The sequence below is a fragment of the Microcaecilia unicolor genome, chromosome 5, assembly GCF_901765095.1.
Source record: "Microcaecilia unicolor chromosome 5, aMicUni1.1, whole genome shotgun sequence".
Lineage (NCBI taxonomy): Eukaryota > Metazoa > Chordata > Amphibia > Gymnophiona > Siphonopidae > Microcaecilia > Microcaecilia unicolor.
Genome location: NC_044035.1, coordinates 42237691 through 42251426, shown reverse-complemented (window position 1 = coordinate 42251426; position 13736 = coordinate 42237691). Strand labels below are relative to the sequence as shown.

The 13736-nt window shown below is 42.7% G+C and overlaps 1 protein-coding gene across 1 annotated transcript in view; it reads right to left on the bottom strand.

The window, feature by feature from the left end:
• LOC115471059 (SMC5-SMC6 complex localization factor protein 2-like) overlaps positions 1-13736 on the bottom strand; it is a gene marked incomplete at its 3' end in the record, with an annotated part of 157601 nt that overhangs the window by 72231 nt on the left and 71634 nt on the right. The window contains exon 8 of the mRNA XM_030204728.1: positions 5236-5352. Within this exon, the coding sequence (XP_030060588.1) occupies positions 5236-5352 (117 nt within the window). The remainder of the gene's footprint in view (positions 1-5235; positions 5353-13736) is intronic.

The following is a 13736-nucleotide window of genomic DNA, read 5'->3' as shown; positions in this document are numbered from 1 at the left end:
GGAAATTATAGACCGGTGAGTCTGACGTCGGTGCCGGAGAAAATGGTAGATGCCATTATCAAAAACAAAATTACAAAGCACATCCAAAGACATGGATTACTGAGGCCAAGTCAGCACGGCTTTTGTGTGGGGAAATCTTGCCTGACCAATTTACTTCAGTTCTTTGAAGGAGTAAACAAACATGTGGACAAAGGGGAGCCGGTTGATATTGTGTATCTGGATTTTCAAAAGGCGTTTGACAAGGTACCCCATGAAAGGCTACAGAGGAAACTGGAGGGTCATGGGATAGGAGGAAATGTCCTATTGTGGATTAAAAACTGGTTGAAGGATAGGAAACAGAGAGTGGGGTTAAATGGGCAGTATTCACAATGGAGGATGGTAGTTAGTGGGGTTCCTCAGGGGTCTGTGCTAAGACCGCTGCTTTTTAATATATTTATAAATGATTTAGAGATGGGAGTAACTAGCGAGGTAATTAAATTTGCTGATGACACAAAGTTATTCAAAGTCGTTAACTCGTGACAGGATTGTGAAAAATTACAGAAGGACCTTACGAGACTGGGAGACTGGGCGGCTAAATGGCAGATGACGTTTAATGTGAGCAAGTGCAAGGTGATGCATGTGGGAAAAAAGAACCTGAATTATAGCTACGTCATGCAAGGTTCCACATTAGGAGTTACAGACCAAGAAAGGGATCTGGGTGTCGTCGTCGATAATATACGGAAACCTTCTGCTCAGTGTGCTGCTGTGGCTAGGAAAGCGAATAGAATGTTGGGTATTATTAGGAAAGGTATGGAAAACAGGTGCAAGGATGTTATAATGCCGTTGTATCGCTCCATGGTGCGACCGCACCTTGAGTATTGTGTCCAATTCTGGTCGCTGCATCTCAAGAAAGATATGGTAGAATTGGAAAAGGTGCAGCGAAGGGCGACTAAAATGATAGCGGGGATGGGATGACTTCCCTATGAAGAAAGACTAAGGAGGCTAGGGCTTTTCAGCTTGGAGAACAGACGGCTGAGGGGAGACATGATAGAGGTATATAAAATAATGAGTGGAGTGGAACAGGTGAATGTGAAGCGTCTGTTCATGCTTTCCAAAAATACTAGGACTAGGGGGCATGCGATGAAACTACAGTGTAGTAAATTTAAAACAAATCAGAGAAAGTTTTTCTTCACCCAACGCGTAATTAAACTCTGGAATTCGTTGCCGGAGAACGTGAAGACGATTAGCTTAGCAGAGTTTAAAAAGGGGTTAGACGGTTTCCTAAAGGACAAGTCCATAAACCACTACTAAATGGGAAAAATCCACAATTCCAGGAATAACATGTATAGAATGTTTGCACGTTTGGGAAGCTTGCCAGGTGCCCTTGGCCTGGATTGGCCGCTGTCGTGGACAGGATGCTGGGCTCAATGGACCCTTGGTCTTTTCCCAGTGTGGCATTACTTATGTACCACTTTTAGAGGAGGCTACAACATATTAACTGTTTTACAACACATTAATTCTTCAGACGAAAAACTCTTGGCTGCCATGGTTTCCAAGAATGGGTTCTTGACTGGTCTAGCAGGACTCAAGGAAAAGAAAGTAATAGTTAAGTCTAAATTTTCCCTTATCTATGGGAGGAAGCCATGAGAGCTCTCAGAACTCCTATACCTAGAGTGTCAAACTTCCATGTTCATGCTGAGGCACTTAAAGGATGCAATGAGGCAAAGGCACAATCTGAATACAGAGTAACTCTGCCTACAAGGACTTCTGCGCTCTGAGTGGACTAGCTGGCCCTTTGGGACTTGCCAACTCTTGTTGCTGTAGTCCGATATGATCACCTCCCGAAATGTGTATTTAAAAAAAAAACTAAAAAAAAAAAAAAATCACTGTGCCTTATTAGTGCACATCAAGAGACAATCAACACTTTTACTAGCGGAAGAAAGCCTAATTCTACCAGACCAAAACACCAGCCTCAGAAGAGGAAGAGCACTGGACAAAGAGAGATGGAAACAATCTTCCAGGAAGGAGTCGCCTGACTGGGGGAAAAGATATGAAGTACCATCCTGATTGGCCCCTTCAGAAACAGATTAGGTCATATCAGACTCCCAGCAAGAACATGCGCAGGAAACTGATGTCAGTCCTGGTTCAACCAGGATATCTAGCCCCCCTGGCTCCCGACTCTCTCCCTTTGGCTGAACAGTTTCCTTATGGTTTTGCCAAACTATTATGAGGTCCACTTACATAAGTACCCCACTTGAATCCTAGTAGGGCCACAGTCACTTCTTCCATCATACCTTATGCTATGTTTACCTTGTTGGGTAGACTGGATAGACAGTACAGGTCTTTATCTGCCATTATGTACTATGTTACCATGTTACTATATTCCAGTCCTTACACTTCAGGCTGGTTCAGAAAATGCCCCTGACCAATAATGGTTTCAGTCATATATGTTGCTGTCAAGTCCTGCAGGGCAACTCAATCTCGGACCAAATCTGGCACATTTACCAAGGTACCTAAGGTTACTAATTTCCCTCTGCTTTGTTCCTATCAGCAAATAACGTTGTCTTGCCTACCACCACCTGGACTGCCTTTTTCCAAGCATTAAAGAAAAGCTGGTAAAGTGATCAGGAAAGATGCAAATGGAATAAATAATAGCCCATATAATAAAATGGCTGAGGGAGCAAGATTTTTTTATTTTTTTTTTTAAATATGTTAGTGATAGGAGGAAGTACCAAAGTGGCAACAGGGGAATTATACTTAGAACAGAAATATTTGTTAAGCAATTTTGTCTTATCCTTATCAGCGAGAAAACATCAAGTGTTCCTGTGAAGGAGCACAGCATCTTATTTAAGAGTCCACAACAGGTAAACCTTCTTTACAGGACTACCTTTCCTGAGGAAGAAAAGGAGCTGCCTAAATAGTATTGTTCATGGCCTCTAAATTTGGAGAAATAATGACAAAATTTGTTGAGAGGGACCTAAGGTGAGGAAGGACTTCCCATTAATACTTCTAGCCAGCCTCTGAATTTTGGTCCCTGAAGCTCCAGGACTTTATCAAAAGAGGATGAAATTGCACAGACCATTCCAAAATTGCTGTATTTGCCACTCTGTGTGGAAGTTCCCGAGAAGCACTGACCGTCTTGTCTTGAGCGAACTCTGACCAAGCAATATGGAGAATCCAACCAAAGGAGCTCCTAGCATCACTTACGTCTACTGAACAAGATCACTAACCCACCCAGGAGCTATTACGTCCCACATAGGATATTGAAGTCCTCTCTCCTCTGCATACTTTTACCTTCAAGAAGGTCACTATGGCCCCATCCAGGGGATGCTGGACCCAAAACAGGAGGGCTCCATGTCATGGAGCCACTGCATATAACTGCCTGAATGAAAGAGTATAGAGAAAAGAATGTTTAAGCAGACTCAAATCTTTCTACCATGGAGGCCCCTGAATGTTGTGCTTCCTTCTAATTGTCATTTTACATAAGGACAACCCCACAACCACTACCACCACCACAGGTGACCCACCTTGTCCTTCTATTCAACAGGAAGAAAACACTTGACTTTAACGAATTTAAGGCTGGAATCAGGTGTCACAGTCTGAGGTGTTATCAAGAACTGCTTGGAGGGGGGAGGGGGGGCAGTGCTATGACCACACTGGAATATTGGCATTCCCTACACATTACTGCCTCTCATGGCCCATCTAAGGAACTAGCCAGAGATTGACCTTAGGAAGTCAGAGTCACCAGCTTCTCTTCCCCCCCAATCAACCTCCCCACTGAGGCATTAGGGGCAATCTCCCTCTGCCAGCTGGGCTCTTTTTCTCTTGCCCCAATCAGCAGAATGCTCTAGCCCCAATCAGCAGAATGCTCTAGCATCCCAAACATTGCCAAGTCAACCTGTCATTCCTTCCATGGAAAGAAAGAGATCAGAGATAGGAAAGACTCAAAGCAGAACTTGAAGCTACTACTAAAGCAGGACACCAAGGAATTTTTTAAAAATTATTCTCAAGGCTGCAGAAATGTTCATTACACCTTAACGGTACTCTGGCAAGCTTCACTTGTGTAGAGCTGCAGAGAGCCAGTTCGGCAAGCTGTTCCCACCACTGCTCCCCTAGCTTAGACAAAATGGGGAAGAGAGGAGTTCTGATATGCATGTGGTATCACCTGCTGACATGAACTCAGACTTATGGCCTTCATGAGCTTCCCATTTTTCTAACAGAGGGAAAGAGGGAATTAAAGGGCCTAGCATGCTTTACATATGCATTTTTGGTGCAAGGTAGCAAGAAAATGGTTGTTGATCCCATCAGTACAAGAGAACTGACCAGGTCTTACTTCATGCATACTGCATGGGCCACAGCTCAATCTAAGGAACTTCTACAGTTTCACTTTTAGCTGGGTGATAAACCTCCACAGATTGCATCAGCCCACCTGGTGCCTGCTTATCCCACACCAGATTACTGTGTGCATTTCTGAAGTCCACACCTTCAAACAGACAAACAAGATGGAATCAGTCCAGAGTGTGGTTACACAACTGATCAGTGGAAGGGGACATATAGACTTCAATATGTATAATCTGGAAGAAAAAGCAGAAGAGGAGGAATATAAGAGATACATTTAAATATCCTTGTGGCAGTAACGTACAGGAGACACGTATTTCAATTGAAGGGAAACTCTGGAACGAGAGAACTCTGGCCGGCAGCATCTCCCAGACTTGGCTTATTGTCCACCAGGAACACGGGCCTATAGCCGTCCTGGGAGCAGCCAACTCGTAGTTACTGCAGCAGGCTACATGTCTGCATCCTCTGCTAGATACAAAGAAATACTAAGCAGCAATAGGCAGCATCAGCACCCTATAAGGGGAGTAAAGTCAGCTATGAGCTGTTTTTCTCTGCATTGGTCTGGCATGGATGGCTTATAATAAACTTTACTTATCAACCATCTACCTGGCCCACAAAGTCCTATATCTTGATATCCTTCCTCTTCTACAGTTAGGGACAGCAAAGCAGTCACAGAAGCACTTTAACACTGCTGCTCCAATTCACATTGTATAGCACTTTTGACTCTGCTCCACTGCTCTGAAATAGCAACAATTAATTCTCTATATAAATTTTCTACTCAACATATATCCTTTTAGGATCCAATTTGTGAATCTCAATACTGAGAAGATTTACTCAGGCTGATTTCAATTCCCAGTCCACGTGAAATGCTGTCCAAAAAGAAGAAAAACTACATTTTTTTTACAAATAGCACATTACCTGCATTCTTCTGAAAGGATGCTACCTTCATCTGCATTCTCTTCTTCACCAGCAGGAGACAACACCATTGTTCTCTGTTCAATGCCCTCCTGCAGCTCTTTTTCAAGTTCATCTAACCTATCAAAAAAAAAAAAGCCACAACACATTAAGACTACAAACAATTTCAGTATTAGTGAAGGAATAAAGAACATCGTTTAGCCTAAAATTGAGAACAAAATAGGGTCTCAATGCCCTCCACCCCCACTGACAAGATTTTTCATCATGGAAATCCTGTGTTACTTAAGTGATCGTTACCTGGAAGCCTTACCATGAAGGAGTGCAGTTGGGTCCCCTTTAATGTCTGTCAATCACAATCTTTCACTTTTTTTTTTTTTTTTTAACATTTTGTTTTCATGTTCATCAATTTTAACGCAGGTCAGCTTTGCCAGTTTAGTTTTTATGATGCTGGAAATAAAGCCGAGTTTCAAGTGGTGCCTGTTGTGTGACAGGAAAATGTATGCCATGGACATGCATGACAAATATGTCTGCTGCATAGGTTTAGACCATCATGCACAAGATGGTTCCCACTCTGCCTGGATGTCTCCCAGGGTGCAAAATATTCGGGAGTTAAAGCTGAACAAGTACTTCAACAAAAAGACTCCCTGAAGGCTTAAAAAAAAGGCAAACCAATTCCTCAAGCCAGACACAACTATCATAAATCTTCACATTCAAGATCAGACGTGGTTAAAAAATGTCAAAAAGATGCAAGCCAATATGGAATGTTGCGAAAGGGGCTTTAAATACCTTTTGAAAGTGACCATAGCTAGCAATAGTTGAAAATGGTTATAAAGTTTTCTACTGTTGGTATTACACTTCTGATTGGTTGCTTAAGATGTACCCACAAGCTTCTGATCATTGCTGGGGAAACTGTGATAATTGGGGTACCCTTTTCCATATCTGGTGGACCTGTTCGAAAGCATAGCTTTATCATATGAACCCCCAAATAACGAACATATCATGATACCCAACAAGGTCATCTGTTGACCAGTGAGGTTGATATTGAGACCCTCCAAGCTTGTTCAAATTGATTCACTTCACTTTCAAGTTGTAGGCAGTCTGAGCGGAAGAGTAGCCTAATGGATAATGCAGCAGGCTTTGATCCTGGTGACCTGGGTTCAAGTCTCACTGCAGCTCCGTGTGATCTTGCACAAGTCACTTAACCCTCCATTGCCCCAGATACAAAAACTTAAGATTGTGAGCCCTCTAGGGACAGAGAAAATACCTGCATATAATGTGTACAGAGCTGCGTACAACTAGTAGCGCTATAGAAATGATTAGTAGTAGCAGTAGTAGGCAGATGTGCCTCTGGAAGAACCTCATGGGCCTCGGATAAAAATTTGACCTGGTGCATGTGTCTAGCCTTATAAAAGACGAGGATAAAGGGGTGTCTCCATCTATAATGGATGCCCAGCTCGCGAAGTCTCAAGGTGACAGGTTTCAGATCAGCCTGACGGAGTGTGGCTGAAGCCAAATCTTGGTAGATCTCCACACTGCACAAGTCCCATTGAAAGTTGTGATCTTGATGCGCTACTTTGAGGACCCATTCTTTAAGCTTAAAATCTTGTATGCAAGCAATAAAAGTATCTGCATTTTCAAAGGCGTTTGACGAAGTACCTCATGAAAGACTCCAGAGGAAATTGGAAAGTCATGGGATAAGAGGTAGTGTCCTAGTGGATTAAAAACTGGTTAAAAGATAGAAAACAGGGTTAAATGGTCATTATTCTCAATGGAGAAGGCTAGGGCTCTTCAGCTTGGAGAAAAGATGGCCGAGGGGAGATATGATAGAGGTCTATAAAATAATGAGTGGAGTGGAACGGGTAGACGTGAATCGCTTGTTTACTCTTTCCAAAAATACTAGGACTAGGGGGCATGCAATGAAGCTACAAAGTACATAAGCGTTGCCATACTGGGAAAGACCAAAGGTCCATCAAGCCCAGCATCCTGTTTCCAACAGTGGCCAATCCAGATCACAAATACCCAGCAAGATCCCAAAAAAGTACAAAACATTTTATACTGCTTATCTCAGAAATAGTGGATTTTCCCCAAGTCTATTTAATAACAGTCTATGGACTTTTCCTTTAGGAAACTGTCCAAACCTTTTTTAAACTCTGCTAAGCTAACCGCCTTTACCACATTCTTTGGCAACGAATTCCAGAGTTTAATTACACGTTGAGTGAAGAAATATTTTCTCAGATTCGTTTTAAATTTACTACATTGTAGCTTCATCACATGCCCCCTAGTCCTAGTATTTTTGGAAAGCGTGAACAGACGCTTCACATCCACCTGTTCCACTCCACTCATTATTTTATATACCTCTATCATATCTCCCCACAGCCGCCTTTTCTCCAAGCTGAAGAGCCCTAGCCGCTTTAGCCTTTCCTCATAGGGAAGTCGTCCCATCCCCTTTATCATTTTCGTTGCCCTTCTCTGCACCTTTTCTAATTCCACTATATCTTTGAGATACGGCGACCAGAATTGAACACAATATTCGAGGTGTGGTCGCACCATGGAGCGATACAAAGGCATTATAACATCCTCATTTTTGTTTTCCATTCCTTTCCTAATAATACCTAACATTCTATTTGCTTTCTTAGCCGCAGAGCACACTGAGCAGAAAGTTTCAATGTATCATCAACGACGACACCTAGATCCCTTTCTTGGTCTGTGACTCCTAACGTGGAACCTTGCATGACGTAGCTATAATTTGGGTTCCTCTTTCCCACATGCATCACTTTGCACTTGCTCACATTAAACGTCATCTGCCATTTAGATGCCCAGTCTCCAAGTCTCTTAAGGTCCGCTTGTAATTTTTCACAATCCTCCTGCGATTTAACGACTTTGAATAACTTTGTGTCATCAGCAAATTTAATTACCTCACTAGTTACTCCCATCTCTAGGTCATTTATAAATATGTTAAAAAGCTGCAGTCCCAGCACAGACCCCTGGGGAACCCAACTACCCTTCTCAATTGAGACTACTGACCATTTAACCCTACTCTCTGTTTTCTATCTTTTAATCCACAATAGAACACTACCTCCTATCCCATGACTCTCCAATTTCCTCTGGAGTCTTTCATGAGGTACTTTGTCAAATGCCTTCTGAAAATCCAGATACACAATATCAACCGGCTCACCTTTATCCACGTGTTTGTTCACCCCTTCAAAGAAATGTAGTAAATTGTTGAGGCAAGATTTCCCTTCACTAAATCCAAGTTGACTTTGTCTCATTAATCCATGCTTTTGAATATGCTCTGTAATTTTGTTCTTAATAATAGTCTCTACCATTTTGCCCAGCACCGACATCAGACTCACCGGTCTATAATTTCCCGGATCTCCTCTGGAACATTTTTTAAAAATCAGAGTTACATTGGCCACCCTCCAGTCTTCCGGTACCACACTCGATTTTAAGGATAAATTACACATTTCTAATAGCTCCGCAAGTTCATTTTTCAGTTCTATCAGTACTCTGGGATGAATACCATCCGGTCCAGGAGATTTGCTACTCTTCAGTGTGTAGAACTGCCCCATTACATCCTCCAGGTTTACAGAGAATTCATTAAGTTTCTCTGACTCGTCAGCTTCGAATACCATTTCCGGCACCGGTATCACTTCCAAATCTTCCTCGGTGAAGACCGAAGCAAAGAATTAATTTAATCTCTCCGCTACGGCTTTGTCTTCCCTGATCGCCCCTTTTACTCCTCGATCATCTAGCGGTCCAACCGATTCTTTTGCCGACTTCCTGCTTTTAATATACCTAAAAAAAAATTTTTTACCATGTGTTTTTGCCTCCAATGCAATCTTTTTTTCGAAGTCCCTCTTAGCCTTCCTTATCAGCGCTTTGCATTTGACTTGACATTCCTTATGCCGTTTCTTATTACTTTCAGTCGGTTCCTTCTTCCATTTTCTGAAGGATTTTCTTTTAGCTCTAATAGCTTCCTTCACCTCACTTTTTAACCATGCCGGCTGTTGTTTGGTCTTCCGTCCTCCTTTTTTAATACGAGAAATATATTTGGCCTGGGCTTCCAGGATGGTGTTTTTGAATAGCATCCACGCCTGATGTAAATTTTTGACCCTCGCAGTCACTCCTCTAAGTTTTCTTTTCACCGTTCTTCTCATTTTATCATAGTCTCCTTTTTTAAAGTTAAACGCTAACGTATTTGATTTCCTATGTATACTTACTTCAAAGCTAATATCAAATCCGATCATATTATGATCGCTGTTATCAAGCGGCCCCAGCACCATGAGGAGAGACTTGATGACCTGAACATGTATACTCTGGAAGAAAGGAGAAACAGGGGTGATATGATCAGACGTTCAAATATTTGAAAAGTATTAATCCACAAACGAACCTTTTCCGGAGGTGCGAAGGCAGTAGAACGAGAGGACATGAAATGAGATTGAAGGGGGGCAGACTCAAGAAAAATGTCAGGAAGTATTTTTTTCACGGAGAGAGTAGTGGATGCTTGGAATGCCCTCCCGCGGGAGGTGGTGGAAATGAAAACGGTAACAGAATTCAAACACGTGTGGGATAAACATAAAGGAATCCTATTCAGAAGGAATGGATCCTAAGGAGCTTAGCCGAGATTGGGTGGCAGAGCCAGCCTGTGGTAGGAGGGGAGGATAGTGCTGGGCAGACTTATACGGTCTGTGCCAGAGCCAGTGGTGGGAGGCGGGGCTGGTAGTTGGGAGGCGGGGATAATGCTGGACAGACTTATACGGTCTGTGCCCTGAAGAGGACAGGTACAAATCAAAGTAGGGTATACACAAAAAGTAGCACATATGAGTTTGCCTTATTGGGCAGACTGAATGGACCATGCAGGTCTTTTTCTGCCGTCATTTACTATGTTACTATATTACCTCCCGCACCAGATCATGCGCTCCACTAAGGACTAGGTCTAGAATTCTTCCTTCTCTCGTTGGCTCCTGTACCAGCTGCTCCATAAAGCTGTCCTTGATTTCATGAAAGAATTTTACCTCCCTAGCGTGTCCCGATGTTACATTTACCCAGTCAATATCGGGGTAATTGAAATCACCCATTATTATTGTGTTGCCCAGTTTGTTTGTGCCCCTAATTTCCTTTAACATTTCTGCATCTGTCTGTTCATCCTGGCCAAAATGAATCGGAGAAAATATTTCTTCACTCAACGTGTAATTAAACTCTGGAATTCGTTGCCACAGAATGTAGTGGGGTTTAAAAAAAAAAAAAAAAAAAAGGTTTGGATGGCTTTCTAAAGGAAAAGTCCATAGACCATTATTAAAATGGACTTGGGGAAAATCCACTGCTTATTTCTAGAATAAGCAGCATAAAATGTATTACACTTGTTCTGGGATCTTGCCAGGTACTTGTGACCTGGATTGGCCACTGCTGGAAACAGGATGCTGGGCTTGATGGATCTTCGGTCTGTCCCAGTATGGCAATACTTATGTTCTTATGTACTTGGGGAGGTTATGCCGCATGGAGCCCAAAGCCCTGTGAGATCTCTCCAGCAAAATGGAGACTGAACTAGGTCCTGCCGTGCCTGTTAGAGGCTGTTAATACTGTGGTACAAAGTTCAAGCTTTATAACTAGGGGGGAACCCCACTCTAAGTTCCCAAAGCACAGAGCAAAATAATGTTCTCTTACCAGAGAAATGTCTTCTTCTCTCAGAACTTCTGAAATGAGGGTGCTGAGCTTTATGAAAGACACAGAGCCTTGGGATTATTCCCCTCCAACTGCTCACATCGGGAGGGGTCCCTGACCCCACTGAAGCCTCATCTGACAGCGCCAGATAATGCAGAAACTCCATCTTCCAAACAGGCCTGTTTCTGAGGAGGAGCTGTGTGCACCAGAGAACACTGCCCCTGCTTTAGGAGAAAGGTCTGGTGAAGCACCAGACACAACAGTACAAATTTGAGCAAGAACAACTCCCCTGATGACAGACAAACTACCGTATACTGCTGAGGAACCAAATCCTCCCCTGGGGAAAGCATGGGAACCACCACTGCACAAATGGCCACAGTTCCCACGCTCTGCCAGACAGAAGAAACAGTAGGGGTGTCCGACAAATCCGACCTTTCAGAAGGGACAGGGTGTGGGAGAGTCTCCTGTGCAGTGTCCTCAACTGGGGTGCTGCCCACAGTCTGAGACTTCCCCAGCTTACAGATGGCACACTGCCCCAAAGAATGGCACCGCGCTCCACAACTGGAGCACCATTTGACTGCCTCCATGGGTGTAGTCATTGCAATGCTGGGCCCAACTAAGGAGCCAAGAGGAGCAAAGCGGACCTCCCCCGTACAGGGCAGCCGAAAGCGCTGAAACTCAACAGGGTCAGACTTAGCTGCACTGACCAGTTCACCTCTGCAACTCAGCCTCTCGTCCACCAATTAAGACAAGTGCAACCCACTCAACCTGCAGAGCTGCAGGGAGCCTTCCATGACTTAGCCCTTACTGAAACCTTCCCAATCAACTCTCACCTTTCTCTGGAGAGTGTTGTTTTTCCCCCCACCTGTTGGAGATAAAGAACACTGAAGAGAAGCGGGATCTACACAGGACTTATAGGACACATCGTGATTCTGTGTTCTCTATTGCCACCTGCTGGTCGATGGGCACAACTACCCCACAAGTTCTGGAATAGTGTGAAGCAGCACTATGGAAACAGCTTTTTAAATATTTCTTCATTTAAGGAACAAAGCTATCCAAAACCTATATCGCTCATGTGAAAAAGTAACTGCCCCCTAATCTTAATTGGTTGCACCATCTTTCGCAGCAATAACAGCAACCAAAAACTTCATATAATTTGGTATCACATTGCTGTTGAGCAATCTTAGCCCACTCTTTGCAGAACTACTTTAATTCAGAAATTCGTAGGTTCTCATGCATGAACTGCTCATCTCAGGTCCCGCTATGGCATCTGTATTGTGTTCAAGTCAGGGCTTTAACTAGGCCAGTCCAAAACTTTAGATTTTGTTTCTCCTCAGCCATTCAAATGTAGACTTTTGTGTTCTGGATACTTGTCTTGCTGCATAACCCAATTACACTTCAGTTTCAGTTCACTGATAGATAACTGGACAGTTTCCTTAAAGGTTTTCTGGTACATTGCAAGTTTTCCAAGTCCTAAGCTTCCAAGGGTCCGTTTGAAGTATTCCCCTTAGAACAAAACTGTATAGAGAGGAACGGTCCCAGGAAACTTTTTTTCTGAGAAGCTCTGAGAGAAGAGGACATTGCTGTGGGTGAGAACATGTTTGTACTCTGTGCTTTGGCAATTTAAAGATTTTAAATTCTGTCTATCTGCAAACCCCAAACTAGTCTCCCTACCCTTTCCCCACAGTTTTTCAAACTTGAACCACAACATAACAGCATTAACAGATAACCTCTAGAAGGCACAGCAGGGCCTAGTTCTGGCTTTATTCCCACTCACCCACTCCTAGCACATCTCTTCATAGTCTTAACTTATGGTCAATTATTCTAATTAGGATAACAAGAGGGGAGTTTTCATTAGAGTTTTAATTATATTTAATTACTTTTTAAGAAGCATCACTAAATAAAATCACACAATATACCATGTAATATTAAGGTTCTTTATATTAATCTAATATCTCTAGTCCTTAAGACGTTTAAGCAACACGATAATACTAAGATACAGACAACAGTCCAGCAGCAAGAGGGGTGCTAACCAGTCTTTTGCACTGACTGTCACATGAATTATCTCTCAGTTGGCAAGAGGTTACGTGTGTTTGCTTGATGCAAAGAACTCCTGTCAGAGAATGAGTCTGTTCTCTTGAGGCTAGAGTAGCAAACTTGGAGGAGCCGTCCATTAATTGGTTTAATCCTCCTTAATGCACCATGCCAAACTGAAAACTTGGTGCATGAACTCCAGCTGGAAAACAGGAGACAGGTGAATTAACAGCTCCTCAGCTCCTCCATGTGAGACTGCATTTTGTGTGTCTTCCTAAGAGTTTGTGCACCAAGTTTTCAGCTTGGCGCAGTGCATTGAGAACATTTAAAAAAAATGGACATGATTAAAGTTAATAGCAATTAGTTATGTGACACATTGAGCGAGCAACATTTCATCTAAAGAGAGGTGTTTATACCTCTGAAGATTGTAACAGGTGTTTCAGCTACTGTAACAGGAGTTTCAGATACTGTCATAAGACTGGACTTTGAACTATTTATTTCAATTGCTTTGGTATTTGCTGCTCTTGGACATATAGGGTTTTCAATAGCAAACGAAGCAAACTGTTCGCAGCCAGTTAACAAGAGTTAGCAGTATGATTGGATGATGTGATTGTGGTAGGAGTGTGCGAGTATGAATATAATAAAAAATTTTGTAGAGTATATGTGGTGTTCTGGAGTATTGTGTGGGTATTTGCAATACTTGCACTCCAGTTTATATCTGAATATCCCTAATGGTATATTAATTTACTTTACAACTGCCAAATTTATTCACACAAAACAGAATGGTCACTGTCCTTTGTTTAAAGCCT